This window comes from Grus americana, chromosome 3, assembly GCF_028858705.1.
Source record: "Grus americana isolate bGruAme1 chromosome 3, bGruAme1.mat, whole genome shotgun sequence".
Lineage (NCBI taxonomy): Eukaryota > Metazoa > Chordata > Aves > Gruiformes > Gruidae > Grus > Grus americana.
In genome coordinates, this window is record NC_072854.1 from 101,532,630 (window position 1) to 101,554,255 (window position 21,626).

The 21,626-nt window shown below is 38.8% G+C and overlaps 1 protein-coding gene across 12 annotated transcripts in view; it reads left to right on the plus strand.

Moving 5' to 3' along the window:
• The window catches only part of RPS6KC1 (ribosomal protein S6 kinase C1), a 96,856-nt gene that overhangs the window by 69,916 nt on the left and 5,314 nt on the right, over positions 1-21,626 (plus strand). For 11 of the 12 annotated variants that reach the window (XM_054822711.1, XM_054822712.1, XM_054822708.1 and 8 more), the window contains 4 exons: positions 6,828-8,399; positions 8,671-8,760; positions 20,445-20,527; positions 21,049-21,144. In XM_054822711.1, the coding sequence (XP_054678686.1) occupies positions 6,828-8,399; positions 8,671-8,760; positions 20,445-20,527; positions 21,049-21,144 (1,841 nt within the window). The remainder of the gene's footprint in view (positions 1-6,827; positions 8,400-8,670; positions 8,761-20,444; positions 20,528-21,048; positions 21,145-21,626) is intronic. The other variant, XM_054822710.1, reaches the window with a different exon arrangement.

Sequence of the window (21,626 nt, forward strand, 5' to 3'; positions counted from 1 at the left end):
AAAAAATGTATTGCAGGTGTAAGGCCTGATCCCAAATACCTAACTGGGGCAGTAATTTTTTGTTGCATCTAAAACTGCATGGCCTCTGCACGTCACCCTGTACCAGGAGACTGATGGTGGAAAGTGCTTCAGGAGAAAGGCTTCATTTTCAAACTTTGGAATGCCTATAGATAAAGCTGTCTTAAAATTTTGTCCGTCTCAGGCCAAATATAAATAGAGAAAGTACTTGTGGTTTATTTTCGGAAAGCACAGAAATTTCTAGGACAATGCTTTTTAAGAGATAGTCTCTGAAATTTTATTCCATAACTTCATGAATGCTCTTAATGTTTATACTCCAAGTAGTTCTCTTCCAGTAGGGAAGAAGATACTGCCAGTCAAATTATGATGATTTATTATGTTAGGTATGCTAACTGCACCATTGGAAAGTTCAAGAGTAAAATATTAAAGTGGGCAATGGCTTGAATTATAGGAAATTCAGAGGAGGTTTTAATATTATGTACAGACATGTGTTTGCTAAGCAGCTTGCTATTTCCTGTTCGTAATAAATTTTAGCTGTATTATTAAATGCAGCACTATTGAGTTTTGTATGGAATTCTGAAAGCTTGACCCCAGACTCTTGCTCAAGATGAAGACTTTAAAGTCAACATTTTTTTAAATTTATTTATTTTTTTTTTTAAATCGTGATGCCATTGCGTGGCCAAAATTGGTGAGGGAGGTCTTGGTTTCTCTTACAAGCTTTTTTTGTGGCTGCAGTTGGAGGCTTCAAGAGTGTCTCAGAAGCACGAAAGTCCATAAAGTTATCTTGTAGCTTTGTTGGAAAGCACTTGGCAAATTCTAGTGTGGTGGAGAGCCAATCTGATGTTAATAAGGCCTCGCTTCTTCTTGGCAGTACTAACTCCAGAAATTTTAGAAACAGATGCTTCAAAAATAGGCTGGGGGGCTTCCATGGGACATCAAAGTTTAAGTGGCTGTTAGAAGCTGTCAAATCTCTTTAAGCATAAACAAGCTGGAGTTCCTATCAATCTGGAGAGCACTCAAGAAACTTCATGCTGAAGAGGCTTGCTGCACACAGGAATTGATAGACAGCAAGGCGATAGCATTCTGGCTTGCAAAGCTGAGAATTTGTCGTTAGGAGAGGAGATAGTACTAGCTATAAAGATTCAACCGCGATCGGAAAATGTAGGAAAGGTGATATGGCCCTTGGCAAGTGACTTTTTCAGGAGGCTGCTTTGAAATAATAGCTTTTGCTCAAAGTGCATCGGGAAGTGGGAGCTTTGCCTAAACTAGCAAACTCTGTAGCAGAGATTCACCAGCAGCAGTGGAAGCAGCCGTGTATGTGAGACTCTGGTGTTTGTAACTACTGTCATGTTAGAGATTAGGTTGGAGATTAGCTTCCAATTCATGTGTACGTTGCAACCCTACTGCGGCTGCCTTTGGGATGCTGTGAAACGTTATTGTTTTATCATGGTAGTGCCTACGTGTCTGGTTCCCTTTTGGCGTAGGAACAGTACAAACATAATTTTACGTAGTTGTATATTAACACGATGAAGTTTACAAGTAGCTGTGTCTTTATTGAAAAGGACAGCAGTTCTAAGAAAACCATAAGGTTTTTCTTTTTCCAGTAAGGAAAAATACTAATTCACATGAGGTGCATGGTTTACGATTGGTACTCCTGGCCATAAACAAATTCTTGTGCCGTGATGTAGAGAGTTTGGCCAAGTTTTAGAGAATAATTCAAGCAGATGTCTTTCAGTACTCTGTTTTTTTCTTCCCTCTCCTATCATAATTATTTGGAAGCCTGGATTGCTCATTTTGAGATTGTTTGGGATTTCCTAAATACAGTGATTACTGTATTCTTAGCTGCATTCCAGTTCTGCAGGAATTGGAGTATATTGTCCTTCAGAGTAAACTCATGGGCCAAGCTAGCGAAAGCTATTGATTTATTTTGGAATATGTCTCCTTAGCCAGTCATTCGGGATGTGAAGCTGAAACGGTAAGTGTCCGAGCACCGGGCAAGGAAAAATCCAACAGGTCATGAATTTTTTCCTGTCAGCTAGAACAAAAACATGTTTAGGAGACTAAATTTGCTGATCTGTGAGGTTTCATTTGTTGTGGTTTAACCCGACAGGCAGCTAAAACAACCACACAACCGCTCGCTCGCTTCCCCCTGCCCCAGTGGGATGGGGGAGAGAATCGGCGGGGGGGGGGGCGGGGGGAAGGTAAAACTTGTGGGTTGAAATAAAGACAGTTTAATAGGACAGGAAAGGAAGAGAATAATAACAATAATAATAATGATAAAAGAATATACAAAACAAGTGATGCGCAGCACAGTTGCTCACCACCCGCAGACCACTGATGCCCAGCTAGTTCCTGAGCTGCAGTCTAAACCCCAGGCCAGTTTTACCCTAAGTTATATACTGGGCATGACATCATATGGTATGGACTATCCCTTTGGCCAGTTTGGGTCAGCTGTCCTGGCTTCTTGGGCACCCCCAGCCCCCTCACTGGTGGGGCAGTATGAGAACCTGAAAAGTCCTTGACTTGGTGTAAACATTGCCTAGCAACAACCAAAACATCAGTGTGTTATCAACGTTATTCTCATCCTAAACCCAAAGCACAGCATTATACGCACTACTAGGAAGAAAATTAACTCTATTCCAGCCAAAACCAGGACAGATTTTATCCTATGATACAAACTATATAGTCTCTGTATCTTCTTCTCTTTGATGTTCATGCATCAAGTGCTATTAATAACAAAAAACTGCAGAAATGTTTGAAAGAATAAAAAAAAAATTATGGAACTAACAGAATTCCTAGCCAGCTTCATCTCTTGATCACTTTATGCTGAAATTTCCTGTTGATTATTTTGGACGCTAACGTTTTAATTCTGCCTCTTGAAGCAGAGGTATAACCTCTGGAGTGCTGGAAATGTGGTTAAGTAAGGCAATTCTAATAAGTAATTTTACATTGAATAACTGCAGAAGAATGTAGAGCTTGGTAATTTTCTCACACTAATAAAACCAGAAGGAGTGTGAGCTAGGCTGGTTGTAGAGGTAACGCGTGGTAGAAGAAAATAATCTTAATAATTAGTTATGTTAATACTATACTTCTGAAATTGTATTAAACACTAATAAAGTTAAGCTTCAAATGGTAGCTTTTATAGTTATTTAATATGTTAGACTATTTGACAGTGACTGAAGCTTACTTGTTTGGATTGATTTCTGTAATTTTAGTTTTTATAGATTCCTGATACTATATTAGCATGGCTTGCTAATGGGTTTTCTTGATCTTACACAACACATGGGGAAAGGGGGAAAGATTATTAGTATGTCATTCATAAAGGCATAATTATATACCCAGATACAAATATCACTCTTGTTTGACCCTGGATTGGACATTTTCAGAAAGGAATAAAATTGTTGTTTTTCACTATAGAACACATTTATTGAATAGCATTTATTTATGTATTTCCACTTGACCAGGAGGCCAGTCTTGAAATATTTGTGTGTAAACATATTTGGACATAATAAATTTTTTTTGGGGGGTATTTACTTGCATTTAACTCTAAATTGAAGTTGCAGTAAGTAGTCATGTCCACTGTGATTTCTAAGTCCAAGTGATTATTAATGAGCAACTTCCTTCTTAAAAAAGGTAAGATAAGTAACATGTTTACTAATAGAAAATGAGTCATTGTTGCAGTGCTGTCTGTTTTCACAGGTGGACAGTGGTGAATTCCTGAATCCTGTAAGGATAAAGAGATATTTTTTGTCTTTTGTAAATTTTATGTTTCCTGAAAGTGTTTGAAATTGAACATTTTAAAAAACATAGTTTGAACCTCTTGACTCTTGCAGTGTTTCTTCTGTGGGGTTTTGAAGGATTGATCTTAATGGGTCTGTTTTCCTTCCTTAATCCTTCTTGGGTCTCCTCCTTTCTTAAGCTAGACTAAGACTTTGAGTAGATGCCAAAATCTAGTGGAGGCTGCATGAAATCTTGCATGAAGTGAGGTGGAGGGAGCAGAAGACAGGAGTTGTCCTGAGAGCAGCTTGACCTGTCTATAGGTGAAAAGCAGCTGTACAAGGATAATTCTTGCACTTGTCATACTGCCAGGCAGACCAGCCCCTCCTTACCTTGATGTAGGAGTACGAAACATTTATGTCAGTGAGAGCCCTTCAGATGTCACACATAAATGCGCACCTGGTGTCCAGCAATGACACAAGCTAAAAATGTGGCAGTAGGTCACAGAAATAAGGTTTTGAGCTTTCTGCATCCCTGGGTCCAAAGCTTAACCCCGGCCTCCATTAGAAAGACCTTTTCTTACTACTTGCATTTGAGGAAGGACTGATGGTGCTAATATTTGCATTAAAGCCGTGCCTGGAGGCTGAGGTGCTGTTGTGCCAGGTACTGTACAAAGCTGCAAAAATGTCATGTGGGTCTTTGTGGGTCACGTTCTCTTTGAAACCTGAGATTTGTGTTTTCATAAGAAATTTGTGAAGTGGTGCTGGAATAATAAACACTAGTAATATGAAGATGGAAATATTTAACATTTGCTTGTACTAATTGATACAATGCAGATGGGATGGGGAGACTTTGAGTGTTTTATTAAGTGTAGCAGGGGTGTGGTTGTCAAATGAGATTTTATTGTTTGGCATAGAGTGACCCTAAATAATTCCATGCCTGGTTAATATATAGTAAATAATGAAAGTGTGGAAAAGAGGAGAAAATCTTTCATGCATATATAAAAATATGTATGTTCTATCTCTCTCTCTTTCTCATTCTCTTTTCTGTTATTTTCTTTCCCAGCCATTCCATAGCAAAAGCATGGATAAATGTAAAACCATAAAATTAGAAAAAGAATTGGCAATTATGGGATGAATTACTTTTATTTTTACCAAATCAGTTTAAAACTAGTGATTCCGAAGGGCTCGGAAGGCACGGCAGTGCCCTGGCTCTGCTTTTGCCCTGCTGAACAGCTGTTTAACGCGTCGTATTTAAGGCACGTGGCTTCATCTTAAGAGTCTGTGTGGAACCACTGCCTGTCACGAAGGCAAGGTCCTGCTCGCCAGGCACTTCTGGCAGGACCAGGTTGCTTGATCTCACCGATGCAGGGCGGCAGGTCGCTTGCATCCAGGCAAGCTCAGAGTCAGTTGCTGTCCAGGGAGGCAGCCGGCTTTGCTGGGCTGAGGGTGACTGATGGGCCATGTCTTGCTACTGAGGCATGATGCACGTGTAGGTATTTTGAATGCATCTTTGGGTAAGTGTTTAAAGTGCTTATGCAATACAGTGGTCAGCATAGCAGTTCTTGTTCCCCTCTCTATGAGCATTGCTTCTGTTTGCTCCTGTTCATTTACCTGGCATCCTTTCTTACCTTCTAGAAGGTGGCAAGGGTCATTCTGACCTACTAAATCCATTTCTGGCTTATGGCAGAAACCATGTGGATTAATAGATCTAAATTGTCATTTTTACCATTGGACTCAAGCTGTTAGAATTCCCTCTTAGAAATACTAATAATATACTAATAATATACTTAGTGTCACCACAACCAGCAAGATTTCCCCCCCCCCCCTTCAAAAACAAGTCTTGTCTTAGCCAGGGGGAGGGAGGGCAAGAAAACTCCACATTATATTATTCAAATTCATTTTTAAAGTATCACGGTTTTTCTGCCTTTGATAAGTTATTTTTGAAATACCTGGGAATATATAAAACCTGTTCCTAGGCAATGAAAAAATACTTTCTTCTTTTGTTGTTGTTCTTAAAGGAATTTTGCCTGATATGGAGAGTGTTTAAAAATAACTATTAGAGTCTGTATTTTGAAAAAATATAAAACTCTCTTTTACCCAAATAAGTAAAAAAAGACAGAACCAAAAAAAAATCAAAACTTTGTAGATGCCCAGTGGGCTGGATACTTATTTTTTCTTCTACAAAGATTTTGTTAGAACTCCTGCATTTACCAGAATTTGTGTACTATCTTTTAAATTGAAATGTCTTGACTTTGCATTTTCCAATAAGTTATCAAAGGTGGCTTTCTAGCTTTCAGCCACATGCAAGAGATGCAATAACTTCTTGATTTGTTTTGTGCAAATTACATTTTGTAATCTGTAAGCTTTTTTGATATGTGCAGTATTTGGGAAGAGACTTCTGTTTTGTATCTTTAAAATTTAACTATTGCTTTCAGAGCTGTAACTTTCTTAGTCTTTGATATGAAGGAACTGGTTTGCCAATGTAACTCAGAGTATCGATAAATCCTTGTGTAATGGAGTAAAAGTTCTTGAGTTTTGAAGTTAAAGGGAGAAATGCTTCCATATTTTACTTACAAAATACGCTGCTTCAAAGAGATTATCCTGCTAATATGAGGTAATTCCCTTCCCCTTACCAAACTTGCTAATTAGTAGTTTTTAGGCTGTCTGCCCTAACATGGCTCATGAGCTTGGAGCTGTGATACAGAAGTATTCAGTACAGGCAGAGCTGGTGATGGGCACTAAACCATTTGATCTTCCCTAGTTTTTGCTTTCTTTTGAGACAGCAGATGGAGACTAGTCACCACCATGCAACTTGAGACAGACTCTGAAATGAGACTTTACTGAAGTTTAAAAAAAAAAAAAGCTTAATCTCAGATGCAACTCTTTAAATATTTATGTATTAATACAAATCTGCTTGAAAAGCAAGTTGTGGTCCCTGTAATTATTTCCTCCTGAGGAAGATGATCCAACTTGCTCTATGGGCATAAGGAGGTAGTGTATTGTGACAATGAGGGTATTTTCCTGTTTCACAATGAAACCGATTGTTTTGAGTGAAATTAAGAGATTTCCCCCCCTGCTCTTTTCTTGCAGGAGGAAAACTGTGGTCTTATGTCAGTAAGTTCTTAAACAGAAGTCCTGAAGAAAGCTTTGAAATTCCTGAACCCAGAACATCCAGTTCAACTAAAATTTATCTGGAGCAGCCGACACCTAGTCCTAAAGAAATTGGTAGCAGCACTGATTCCCGAGAAAGCTACGGGGAGAGCATGCTGAAGGTGGTCCCGCTGAAGAGCAGCCTAACGCCAAGCTCTCAGGACGACAGCAGCAACCAGGAAGATGGGAGTTCAAAGTGGATGGACTCAGGATCCAGCTCAGAAGAAGAGTGCACTACTAGTTATTTAACGTTATGCAATGAATATGGGCAAGAAAAAATTGATTCTGGCTCTCTAAATGAGGAACCGGTGGTTAAACTGGAGAGCGAAGGTCTGAATACCAAAGGGAGAAGTTGCTTACAGAAATGCAGTGTCATTGGCAGTGATGGCTTCACCTCTCAGATTGCATCTCAGGAACGAAAGCTTTTCATTGATGATACTGAGTCAGAAATAGCTAGCCCTACTAGGATATTGGACTCATTAACTGAATCAAAGAACAGCCCCATGGAACTCTTCAGGATAGACAGCAAAGACAGCACGAGTGAGCTCCTGGGGCTTGATTTTGGAGAAAAATTGTATAACCTGAAATCAGAACCTTTGAAGCCATTGTTTTCTGTCCCAGATCAGGACCAAAGCTTGGATGCTCTAGAGAACAAAATGAGTGTGAGAGGTCATGACACCGTAAGCAGGGGTTCAAATGACTCTGTGCCAGTTATCTCCTTTAAGGATGCTGCTTTTGATGATGTAAATAGTGTTGATGAAGGAAGGCCTGATCTCCTAATAAACTTACCTGGTATGTCTGATGAAACAGAAGAGGCAGCAGTGACAAGGCCAACAAAGTTTACAAAAACTGAGAGGGACATGTTGGAAGTAAAGTTATTAGAAACACCTGATGTCTTACAATTAAATAATTCTGCAGAGCCATGCAAAGCATTTGATCAAGAGCCAAATCATGTGGCACCAGGAGTGGGTGATCCTTCCCACGAGGAAGCAAATGGACAAAGCGGTGTCACTCAGGGAGCTCTTGGGACCCTCTTTACATCTGACCCAGAGGTAGGTAGTTCAGAAGACGGGGCTCTGTTTCAAGAGCTTGGAGCCTGCTCCTTAAACGTCGCAAGCAAAGAAGAAAGTTTATTTGTTTCCAACCTGCTCTCAGGTGCTCAAGATGATAGCGTGGAGGGAGACATGATAAGAGATGAAGCGGTGTTGCTGTTTTCTGATCAAACTGAAGACTTTGGGAAAGAGGAAACAGACCCGGCTTTGTTACCAGCAGCTGGAAGTAAAAAGACAGCGCCAAAGAGGGAAGACAAAATAGCAGTAGCAGGGGAGAAGGAAATACATCAAATTTTTCAGGACCTCGACGAAAGATTAGCGATAACCTCCAGGTTTTATATCCCAGAGGATTGTATTCAGAGATGGGCAGCTGAAATGGTTGTAGCCCTTGATGCTTTACATAGAGAAGGAATTGTGTGCCGCGATTTGAACCCAAACAACATCTTATTGAATGATAGAGGTCAGGAACTTTTGCAAATGCATTTCTTTTTATTCGCTGTTGCTTCCAATTAACTGAGTAGGCGTTTTATCTTGTAATTAGTATCTTCATTTCCTGTCTAGAGCTTCATTATCAGTGCAGCAAATTCACCCCCAGTAATAGCTTCTAGTACTTAATGATGCCATTATTCTTAATGATACTGTTTTTAGCTACAAAAGGAGTAATTACAGTTCACTTCTGCAGAAAATGGAAGGGAAAAATGTTTTGATTTCTCCTGTCGTTTTGTTTTTAGGACACATTCAGCTAACGTATTTTAGCAGGTGGAGGGAGGTTGAAGATTCCTGTGACAACGATGCCATAGAGAGAATGTACTGTGCCCCAGGTTAGAGCAATCACCTACAATGTTTCACTTGGAAAGTAGATGAGCAGCTTTTGCTTTCTCACGGAGCCTCTATAGCATAGAGCTTGAGATCATGTAATATCTGAATTTTCTTTTCTTTTTTCTGAATGTCTTAAAAAGCTAGAGGGCTCATAACTGCTTTATTGTTGAACTGTGGTGGTGTTAGATCATTTCTGTAAAGTGTAATTGTATTGAATGTCTTGTTTAAGTAAATTTAAGGAATGTTTTGTTTTCTTGCAATTATTTGCTATGTGTGAGGACATTCTGATAACTGAAAAGAGCAAATAAGGGAAAGGGCAGAGCCTTACAAATACAAAAATTTATACTTGCAAAGAACATGGGGAAAAAAACCCCATAGCAGTTTGAAAAATACAACCCTAATAGGCTCCGAGATGCCTCTGACATTTTTGATCAGTTACAGTGGGCTTTGAAATAGTTTAGAGAGCTCTTTTCTTAGAACTGCTTTCATCAATCATGAGGGTGATAAAATCAATATCTCTTGGGTTTTTATAGCAAGGATGGCACTTGAAACCGAGCCCTCCCTCTTTTCCTTTTTCCAATTTATTTTCTGCTAATATAGTGGTCAAATGGTAGCGACAGCTAAAAATCAGGTGTTTTACTTATAACTTCATATTTTAAAAATTTCATAGCTGGCTTAAAAAAAAAAGCTACTTTTCGAGTTGAAATGATTACTGGGAGACTACTCAGATTTTCAGTTTTTCTTTATTCTCAATTTGGAATGCCAATGTACTCTTTCTGCTGAGCGCATGGTCTGGCTAGGCATTGCACCTTGGCATGCAGGTAGTACTCAAGCTCAGAGTCTGCAAATGTGCTCCAAAAACTGTAGCTAAAGAATAAGAGTTACCAGCAATGGAAGACAGAAGTTCTGAACTTAGAATAAACACTGGATGCCAAACTGTGACTTAGACCCCCCCCAACTGAAATAAAGTAAGGAACTACTCTCTGTGAATAAAGGTGGTAGGATCTCAACAAAAATTTGAATGCCAGCCTCTTGAGATTAATAGTAAATAGAAGTCTTTGGTGTCCAGGTGGAAGTCAAAAGGGAAATGGCAGGTGTTACAGAGAAACAAGGAAGAAGTTATTTTTACCTATCAAACTCACCACCTTCATTCTACCCTCGCCCCACTCTAATTCAAGAACAAGAAAACTGGGGAGTCCTTGCATTTGAGAATCCTGGCAATTCTTGTGGTTGTGAAATAGAAATGTGTCCTGGTTGCCAACGTGCGTGACGTCATGTTAGAAAGAGGTGTTTTCCTGCCTCCCTAACCCAGCTTCGTACAAAGTGCTCCCTAGTTGAGTAGTAGCAAAGATGGAAGTGCAGCCTTTTCCCACCCTGTCACCATTAATGACCTGTGAAAGTCAAAGCTTAATTTTTCTGTATTTTAATGAGGATCGAAAGAGAAGCTTTCTTCCCCCTCAGCCCCAACCAGCCAACTCCTGCAGTAATTAAGTGTTTAGGGAGCAGTTGAAATAATATTTAGAAGTCCCCAAATGCAAGAATAAAGTTTTCCAAACCATCATTATTTCCACCTCACAGCACAGGTGTGGTATCTATCCAGGCTTTTCTTGGTTAAGTTGCCCTCTCCTCTCCTCCCTCTCTGCCCTACCCCAAGCTGCAGTTTGCTTTGTGTCTGTAACTGGCAGCTACAAGATGAAGATTTGCAAATGCAAATATTAGATCTATGCAAGAGGCCTGAATTGATAGTGCTCTATGATTCTTACCTTTCATATTTCTTGATCTTACTGTTACCTGTGCAAACGTACTCTTATTTTAGTGTAGCTATTTCTTGCGAATTTTTGTGTAGGAGAGTAATACTTGCTATAACTTAGCAGTACAGAGTGTATTTTGGAGCCAAGTGCCATTCTATTCTGAGCAATGATTCAATACCTGTACCTTCAACAATGGTGCATAGCTGAGTCCAAAGCAGCTTGCTTTAGGGCTACTGCTGCTGGTATATCTTGCTCTAGAGCTTTTAACCAATACTAAAAAAAAATCATGTTAATGGGCTTTCTTTAGGCTCCTATGTTACAGGAAAAAACCCCAAACCTTATTTGGATGATCGTTTTTCATTTTAAGGAGTGTACCATGTCCCTTGAACCCCTGTCTCCCCTTTGTCATGATAGCGTTGCTCTGCAAGCTGCTTCTTGGGATAAGGATTTTGAAAGGATTTTGAAATTATGCTTGTACTTCAGTACACTAAGAGAAATTGGCAAGTTCAGATTTTTTAAATTGCTTTTTAAAATTGATCATAACTGTTTTTCACAGCTTGCTTTTTTCCTGCTGAAGGAAGGGCTGCAGTTTTGTAGAGATGAACAAGTGATCTTCCCAAAATTTCATCAGGGTCTTACGATTTCTTATCATAATACAACAGTGACTAAATAAAGTGACTCAAAGTGAGTCTCTCTCTTTTGGTTTGAATTTTCCTGATGTTTCCAGTATTGTGAGCTGTGTTGCTCTGCCTCTGGGTACTCAGCCTTCCCTCTCCCTTTCTCTCCTAACGGAAGGATGCAGTGAACCTTGGCTTGTAAAATTTTGTTTCTGTGTGTTTAGCTTGGTGTTTGTTTTCTCATCAGAGTTCGGGATAGAATAGGATTTGGATGTGTAACTTCTATGTTACATGATTTCAACATTTTGTTATTTAAATGCACTTGTTAAAAGTATACAAGAAAGGAAAGATGTCTTTATCCAAACACTGTCTTTTAGGGTTTGGTGTTGGAGACTGAGAACAGATGATGAGTCTTGGGATGCAGTTCTTTATCTGCATTGATTTTTGAGGAGCAAATTTTGGAGGCAGAAAACAGGAGAGGATGAATGTGAAATTTAAACAGCTTGTAGGATAGGTAGGAAAATTGTATTGCAGAGTTACATGAAAGATGTAAAATATATATTTGAAACAATTTTATCTTTTTAATCGATAAGTTTTCAGGTGTTACTTTTTTACAGCACAAGTTATAAAGTGCTTAGCAGTGAAGTGCCTGAGGACATCTTTAAATTTTAAGTTGTTTTATTGGTTGAAAGAAAACATGGAGTCTAAATTCTACAATTTATATATCAGAATCTAATTCCTGGTGGGGCTAGGGATTATAATGTATTAATGTTGAAGCTTTTCAGACCCAGGGGAGAGCAGACGTCCAACTACACGGAGCTTGCTTGCAGGATCTAGGATTTTGTGTTTAAGGCTTTCAGTACCTCAGGTTGTAACCTTGTATTAAAGCAAAGCAAGATAGTATTGGTACAGAAACAGCGATCCGATCCTTGCCGTAGTGAATAGCAAGGACTTGCTCAGCTCTTGTTATCCTACGAAAAGCAGAGGGGCAATGTGACTGCATATGTAGAAAAGAGATTATGCAGTGTGAATATATAAACTAATAGAACAAATGCAAACATTATAAATGGAGAAGTGTCAAAAAGATGAGGGAAAAGATAGTTTAAAAAGCTGCATGCCATTCCCTGCTAGCAATATAATTAATTTTGTATGAAATAGCAATTGTCATGTTATATCGTGCATAAATTAAAAGCAAGGCTAAATCTGTTGCAAGAAGTGGCACTTCTCCACTATTGACGGCAGGTGGCATTGTACCATTAATGGATTTTGCTGTTGCACTTGCTGGCTCTAATTTGCCTAACTTCACATAAGAACTGGAGATGGAAGATGCGGTTTATTTGTAATGATTTGCATATCAAGAATTGTACTCGCAAACTCAGAGTCGTGGTGTGTTATGGTGGCGTTGAATTTGTTGGTAAAGCTGGATAACTCACTTTACTCCTGCATAGTTCTACTCAATTAAAAAAAAAGTTCACGCTGAAGCAACTACTGTAACAACAAAGCTATCTGCAGATGCTTAAAAGTAGCGCCTCTTCTATACTTTGATTAATGGCCAAACTAAATCTTTGCTGTTCACCTATGATAAGTCAAATGTTGTTTCTCTAACCCACAAGGGAAATGATGGATTATAAATCATTCCCTATAAACTCAACACCACTTCAAGTAAAACTGTGGGGGTTTTGGCCAAGAATAACCTATTTGCTTTTAAAGAAGAAATTGAGCACTTGTAACTGAGAATTTCTGCTGTGTTAATACAGTTAAGGTGACTAATGTGAGGTTTATGTGATTTTTTTTTTCTTTAACTTTCCTTCTTTTTATAGTAATATTGTTTTCTGAATGTTTTGAAGTGTGCTAAGCAGCTGATGTCTGAATACAAAGTTATTAGCAGATCAGATGAGAATGATTCACTTCTGTTTAAACAGCCCTTTGCTCTCCGTGCCCCCTGAGAACTCTTATCACATATTTGTCCAAAAAACCCCACAAAAACTAACAAAAAATCCCTCATGTTATCCACCTGCCTGGTGGCTGATAGTATCAGCAATGTATCTCTTTATCTCTTGGTTAATGTGCCTTGGTATTCTGAAGGGGGGAAAATTCCAGTAACAGATTCAATTTACATGGACAGAAACTTGAGCAAATGCCAGCCTAGCAGGGGGGCCATTATTCTGCTCTATAAATAAGTTTAAAAAAGAAACAAACACACACACTCAAACCCGTGAATCAACATGTTTTGGTCTAATTGAGGGAAAAGCAAGATAGATGAATTCTGAAATGCAAATGATCACCTTCTGTTATTTAAGTATCGGTTTTGCCAACTTTGTGATTTTAAATATAAAGAGTCGTTACCTTTTAAATGGAGTTATAATTATATTCCATTCTTGGTAGTCATGATTTTAAAAATCAAATTGGTAACTTGTTTAAAAAAAGCCCCTTCATAGTGTTCTTAATACCTGGGAGAAAGACAAAATTGTCTACAGCCACAGCCTAGTCAGGACTGTCTTCAACTAAAACAGGTTAAGTTGAGGATTTACTCATAAAGAGAAATCTTTTAGGTACTTTTTCGATCTAACCTGTGAAGCATCATGTTGTAGAAGCAGCTTGCTGGTCTAACATCTTGTGTAAATACGATGTGTGAATGAAATGTTTTATTTACAGTCTGCGGGGATGTGTTCTGTCGCATCCCTGTAGTGTTATCGAAGGGCGAGTTTTCAGAACTGGGCTGCTTTTGGAGTCTTTTTTCTTTCTTGTCCAAACAATAAGTTTTCACCAGACTGTGTTTACTAAAAACTGGAGATTTGCTTGTTGAGATCGTAAAGCCAAAGGGAGCTTAGCTTCATAGAAAATGTAAGTAGGAAACTGGCCATCAGTAATGCATCATATTATTCTGATGCTTTCATAAGCTGTGTGCTATAATCAAGCCTTATCTACACAAACTAGCCTTCACAGAAGCCTACACATAAATATACGGTATTTTTGGTTTTATCTAACCTGCTACTAATTGTACACAATGCAAAACCTAAGCAAAAAGAAGTCTTTGTGGGTAGAGGATTTTGTTCCAAAAAAGACCAAAATGGTTCAATGTACAACCTGATTTTTGTACTCCCAAATGAAGATGTCACTTCTGCTCTTAGACAATTGAAAATACAGATGCAAAGTGCAGCTGATAACCTAAAACATATGGCCTGAAAATAAAAATTGCTAGGTTGCTATTATTAGCTTGTATACTATAATTTTTATTTACTGAATAAGGAAAAAATGGTTTGCCTCTGTTTACCAAACAGATATTTGATGCTGGAAAACCTGCATGTTATTTGTGTATGTGTTTTTCAGTAAGAGTTTGCAGGCACTCATTAAATCTGCTATTCTGTATTACAGTAATTTAATTTGAGTAGATTGTTTAAGAAGCAAAATAACTGTGGTAGATTAAAGTGCCATTGACCCTGAGAGGTGTCGAGGGGTGGGCTAGTCTCACAGTTATAGTGTAAGACTGGACTTCCTAGATTTTATTTCTGACTCTGTCCTAGCTTTTTGTGTGACATTAATGTTTCAGGATAATCTTAAAAAGGAAAGGAAAAAAAAAAAACAGGGCAGGTGAGTGAGCTTTGAGCAGCAAAGGCAGAAAGGTGGGCTAGCGTGATTTGAAAAGCCCTGGCAATAGCAAACAGGACTAAGCATTAACATGAAAAATACGTGGCTGGCGTGAATAGCGAGGAAAGGTCTGGAGCTGCAGAAAAAGCACTGATTATTGTGAAGCTGGGAGTAACAACTTTACAACAACCATTTGGAGTGGTACGGCTCTCCAAAGACACCTGAGTGTCCCACAGAAAAAAATCGCAACTGCCTGCTCCCAGAATAGCAAGATGTCATGAACCCAGAGTAGGTAATTGAAAGCATAGGTTTGGGAAGAGAATCAGCTATTTTCTGAAAATAATCTGATGTGGTTTGGGACTCAGGCTTGTTGTAAGTACGCTACATGTTTCAGGTGAAGTACGCGTTCTTGTGTTTTTTTGAGCCTCTGGAACTAGAGTAAGCAGTAAGATGTACTGAAGCTGTTGATTTGTAAAAAGTCTGGTATTTTAGTCTGGCTGACATAAAAGCCAGTTAATTACTCTGGAAGAAACTGTAATTTACCTGTGCAGCGTGGTTGGGTGGTTTTTTTCTTTTTTTTAATTACTATTATTGTTACAGATGGGGCTAAAACTTGAAGATAGTATAGAAGATGCCTTTTGAAAATAAGTGGAGCTAGCTGAAAGATTAATTTCTGTTTGCTTTGTTTTGATAACAGAGCAGTAAAAAGTCTGTCTCTTTTGTCACCTGATTATTTTAGAGGAAGCTTTAATTCCATCTTGGGCTGCTAAAAGGAAGAAAGAACACAGTTCCCTCTATTAATTTTTTTTTCTTTTAATGACATCAGGAAATTTCTTCCAAAGAGGAACATAGATGCTTATATGTTTTCGAATACCTTTAAGATGAAACTTCCTATTTTCATACTCCATTTGATCTTAGCAGATGTTCATTGGACTTGCCTCACTACTTTATTGTTTAAAGACCATGATAAACCTTTTATATTTAACTATAGATGGTTCAATACTGTGTTTTATAAATTGCTAAAGCATTTTAGGCAAAGCATTATGGTCAGATTGCTTGTGTGATGTGTTATTTAGTAACTGTATCTTATAATATCTTGGCTGACTGAGCCTACCTAGACTAAATTAGCTTGGACTCATTTTACTTGGTTCTCTGCAAATGCTTCTTTACATATATAGATATTAAAATATGATAAAATAGTAAGCTTTTAAAATTAAATGAGTGTAAGGTAAATAGAATTTCCGAAGCGACTCTAATGGTTTTTCGTGCAATACTGTTTATCTTAATGGCCACAGAAGGGGAAAACATTGTGTCTGATGTTTTCAGGATGTTGGACAAGTCCATTTCCTCCTGAACGGTTTCAGACACCTGATGGTAGTTCAGATGGGTCTCCTTGTTTTCTTACAAGTGCAGAAACGATACTTGAAAGTATGCTGTTTCTGCTTGAAACACGGGGTAAGGGAAAGGGCCATGTCAGGCTTTGAAATTCTTATCAATCCACCAAGAGTCAAATGGTTCCCTTCTTAATTCCTGGAAAACCACCTCCATGCAAAGCTGTTCCTGACTCTTAGGTGTTTGGAGAAGCAGTACTTCACCTAGAGTCTATTTTCTTGTGAGCTGACTTCAGAGGCGGGGTTTTTTTGATGTTACAGTTTATCCCACAAAGTTTTTGATTGAGTTTCTGTTCTTGGTGATTCACAAGCCATCTGGCCTGAGTTGCACAGTGAATGTCTAAGTCCACCTTTAAGCCTGGCTTCTTTTAAGTTAACTATTGTTTGTGTGTGCTGGTCAGGAGGCCTTACGGTCAGCCCCGGAGGAAGCTGTGCTTGGGAGAAAATGTTTGAGGTGTGATAGTAAAAGCCGTTGAAATCTTTCAGCATGAAGGGTATATTTCAGGTTAAGGTGCCGCAGAAAGAATGAGAAAATGAGCTCTTGGTGTTCAAGAGAGGTGAAGTCCTGCTTTTTTTACTTTAGAACTGGCACTTCCATTTAAAAATACAGAGCGTTGTCAGCTACGTATCCCTTATCAGGAAGTAAGGTATTAACTGCGTATAATGCAAATATTGAGATAAGTATGGAAACCATAAAGAAATGGCCTTTCAGTTGAGAGCAGCTGCTCTGGAAGGAGGACGGTGCTGGGTAGCGAAGGTGTTTGCCTGTACCATCTGTCTCTGTCTGGACCTGATAGCATTTTACAAATCTCCTTCCCTTCAGTTACCCCAATGGCTGCTGTTGAAATTGCTGCTGTGCAGGAATTTAGCATTGCTGTTGACATGTGCTACTTGGTGCTAGATGTCATATGGGCGTGCATCGGGAAGGGAGAAAGAAGAAAGCTCTCCCTTTTAATGAAGTTGCAGTGAAGTTGGAAGAGCTACTTTTTTTTTTTCATCTTTTTTATTTCTCCTGTTTAAAAGGATTTTGTAATTGAGAATGCTAGGAATATTTTTTCTGCAAATTTTGTACTGCTAGTCCTAGAAACACCAACACCGTGCACATGTGTGTGCACGTTTGTGTTTGTACAAATGTGGATAAAGTCCTTGATTTCAAGGTTCATGAAGTAAAGAATTAGCACAAATATCCCCATGTTATTCACTTAAGCTTATGGGTCGCTACCATTTATTGTCTAAATTACTTTGCTGATGGATTGAGATGAAAATGTTTTCTTAGTGAAGGCAGATATTGTAGTTCAGATTTATTGCAATATTAAAGCTTTAAAAAAAGCATATGCCCTGTGTGGTATATTACATTAGCTAGCTACTTTGTATCACTTGAAAGCACTTCATAATCTATAGTTTCTAAATTTTCCCATGATGTGTAGTCAAGATAAAATGCAGTAATATTGATGTGATATCCTGAACTTATTATGGTCAGTGTATTGCATCAGAAGTAATGTGACCTGTTTGAAGTAAGGGAATGTAAACAACACATGTTTATTTGTAGTATTCACAATGTGGTTTTTTTTTTTTTTAGGAAAACATTTATTTTAATCTGAAGTAAGGAAACTTTGGGACCTAGGGAAAGCAGCAGGAAAGCAGACATTGGGTAACAGGAGAAAAGTTGAGCTAAAACTTAGTTTTTCTAAAAAAGGATATTCAGATGCAGTTTCTGCTGTGTGCATGAGAACCCAGCCAGAGCCCTTCAGCCCAGGGACAAATCTGTATTATTTGACTGTTTTCAATTTATCCCACTTGTGTCATTTTGGTCACAGTCAAAAGTGGATGGAAGAGGTCAGTGCTGCTCTCTTAAGAGATCTGCAAAGACATTTGTTTTGACTTGGCATATATTGAAAGTTCTTACAGTTGAAAAGATGAGCTTGGATTTTGGAGAAGTGGACTCTAGTTTACTAGAGACAGACTTACTGTGTCCATTTTCTTCACCAGTGACGTAAGTGAGGTTACATCAACTTTCTGTAATGAACAGTGTGTGATTCTGTGAAAGAAGGCAGTGTAACTTTGATGCTTCAAAGAACTGGATTGGCACCTGTGATTGTCAACATAAAAGGAAATAATACCACAAGTCAGAAATTATTTTTTTGTAATATTTCTTTTTACGGTGCTCAGAATGATGGTTTTTTCACCTTTAGAATATTTTTTTTATATTGGGCTGTAACTGAAGACACCCATGCCCACTGAATGTCTTTGGGGAAGAATGGATTATCACCTTTTGTGGCATTATTCTAAAATTTAAGATGTGTCAATATGGGAAGTTAATGGTAGTATAGGAACGGAGAATGTAGTAGTCAATCTTAACTGACTCTTGGCTTTACTGTCTTTATTCTGGAATAAGTGTGGAAATTAATTTAAAAATAAAAATCTTCACTTGTTTGGAAGAAAGCTCTCAATCTAGAATATCCACAGGATTAAAGCAACACAGGAAAGAAAACTCTGCTCTAAAGAAGCCTAAAGTGTTTGGGTTTAGATTTTACTTTCCATTCATGTTATCTTGGTTTTGACTGTACATTATTGGAACATACAGCACTAGGAAATAACAATCAGACTGGAAAGGCATTTCCATTCAGTAGGTTTCTCTGAGAGATGCTATGAAAACCTTTTGCCAGCCGGTTCATGTGAAAAGGCCCAAGTTTGATTTTTTTTGTTTTTCTTTTTTAAAGGACAGTTACCTAGAAGGTCTCCCTTTCTGAAGGGATGTAAAATTAAATTGCAAGAACGGATTTTGATTTTTACACAAATTCTCTCAATTTACCATAATTTCAACTTCATCTGGATGCTTGCTTGGGATCTTAAAACATTTTAAAAATGCATGTAATTATGCTGATACAGTTCCTCATGTGACTGCCATTATATCTTTGGAAAAGGTTCTCGATACTTATAGAAGTATTAATCTGTAAGGAATGGAATAAATTCTAATGTGTGGCACCCTTATAGTGATGTATTGGGCATTCAGACACCATTAACTGTAATAAACTTTTCAGTGTGAGGGATGTCCTACCTAAAGAAACAACGTCTGAGCCATCCTTCCCTGTTGCTCTTGCAACAGCAACCTCAGCCTAGTCCTAGAAGGTGCTGAGCATCTTCCAGCTTGGGTGGCAGCTGCCTGGGGGGGCAGCCCTCTGCACATCCCCGTGCTCAGCGTGTGTGTGTATCTCTGCATCTGGGGAGGTCTGGGGCCTTCCTTTCCCTGACCCTGGGGTGTGACTCATCGGTAGTTCTCCTTGGCCATGCTCATGCTAAGCTCCATAAAATGATGAGCAAGATTTTTCGAACATGCCACAATGCTTTTCACAGCAACGACTATGTGACTATATGCTAATTCTCGTCCTCTGCTGGGAAGCTGGTGTGGCTTTTGCCACCAAAGCTATTTTAGTGCAGCTTCTGCATTTTTTTGACAGCCAAAATGAAGATTTAATCTTCATTGCAATCTGTTTTTCTGCCTGTTTTAGAGCAGACAGCGTGGTGTATTTGTATTTAATAATTTTTGTAGCTTAAAGCCTGAGTCAGTGAAGGCCAAATTTTCTGCAAGCATCATGCTATCGAACACGCGAACGTGTGTGGCAAGGGACTCCGTTACTCCCATCTCACGTCTCCGCTGTCTCTTGTGCATGGACAGCAATAAGAGAGTGCTGGGTGCTGGCTGGATGCTAGGGAAAACGACTTTTTGTACCTAGGTAGCTAAGGTAAATTTTGGTTGAGCTGAAGCTATACACAGTTGCCAGCAGTGGTTAGGCTATGTGAAGTAGATTTAGTATCTCTGGTTCCCAACAGACAAGAGACACTGTTGTGAAAATAGCCTGGTGGTCCCAGTAAAGGTGCGGGTTAGCCAGGAGATGAATCCTGCCCTCTAAGACAAAATTAAGGCATGCAGTAGAGTGTTACAGCCTCCCTTGTGCTGCTTTTATGGCTGCATCAGGCCACTCTGGTCAGTCTAGCTCTTCTGACCAGTGTAAATTCTCTAAATACGTTTTGCTTTGCTGTCTGTCACTGTCCAGTTTTAGTCTAGTATAGAAGAATCCTAATTGTAATGCCTACAAGTCTCGAAATTGCCTATGTATGCACGGAAAAGGCAAATTATGCATGAAATGTATAGCGTTGCTGTGTTTGAACAATGCAATCTGTAGGTGGCTAAAGGGCTAACTGAATTGCAGGCATAATGAAAGCTCGGTGGTATTTAGTAGATGTTCTGTCAGCATTAAACAGTCACCTTGTAAATATATGTTAATTTTGAAGGTGTAACTGACCTTTTTAATATTAATTGAAATGTCTCGTGTTTTAGAGGTTGGTGCTATCCTAGAAGAGACAGAAGCCTGTGACTGGTGGAGCCTGGGTGCCATTCTTTTTGAACTCCTCACCGGGAAGGTAAGGCTGGGGGCAAGTTACTTGATGCAACTGACCTCGCGACAAGTAGTTTCTCACAAGTGGTGTGCCCAGTTGTGATTTCCTTGCTTGTCTTTCTCAGATGCGCTTTGCCGACTCAGTTTGCTTGGTCTGCATGGGACCAGAGAAACCAAACATGCTCAAGCTTCAGCATAACAGCTTGATAAAACTGTATCAAACTCAGGACTGAGAAAGTAACCAAAACCCATGTTGCTCTCGTAACCACAGTGAAATCAAAGTTCTCTAACATTCTTTCTGTACGTTTACAAAACTTTTGCCCTAATAGTTTTAGTATTATTTCCTGGGACAGGAATATAGAAGCCATATGTTACTGTTATACATTAATTCGGTATTTTGAGACATACTAGGAAGCACTGAAATTTTAGCTGTATGTGTTAATTTGCATGTATACTAGGAGATAATCCAACGCTACAATTTTATAAGTAATAAATGTATCTGCCTGCTTTGATTTTTTTTTTTGTTTGTTTTTTCTTCTTCTCCAGACTCTGGTTGAGTGCCATCCATCAGGAATAAACACTCATACTTCTTTGAGTATACCAGACCATGTATCAAAGGAGGCCAGATCACTGATTCAGCAGGTAATTAAGGGGAAAATTTGTTTTCTGTAGGTGCACATGTAGGCTGGACAAATACTTGTCTACCTAAGTTGTTCTGGTGAAGTAAATGTGAAAACAGAAAGCTGCTGATAGCAGCATGGATGGGTGTTTTGTCAGCACTGATGAATTTTGCCCAACTGTCTTGTTGCATCTGGAAACTTTGACTTCTGCTGCCAGGTGTGTCTGTAGAAAACCGGAGTGCTTTGCCATTTCTTCAAAGAACAAGTTTGGACAGTGCTGAGGGCTTTGGAAACACCTGCTGGTGATGCATGAACATTTAGGAATTCTGCCCTAAATGTTCATGGAAAAATTTGTAATGAATTGAATTAAACTCAAAAATGTTGATGCCAATTCAGCAAGGTAGCTCTAACTACTATGAAACCTGTAACACACTGATTAGAAGTTATGACCGAGCTGTGATTAAAAATCTGTAGCTGTCCTCCGGGAAACTTTCTGGATGCCCT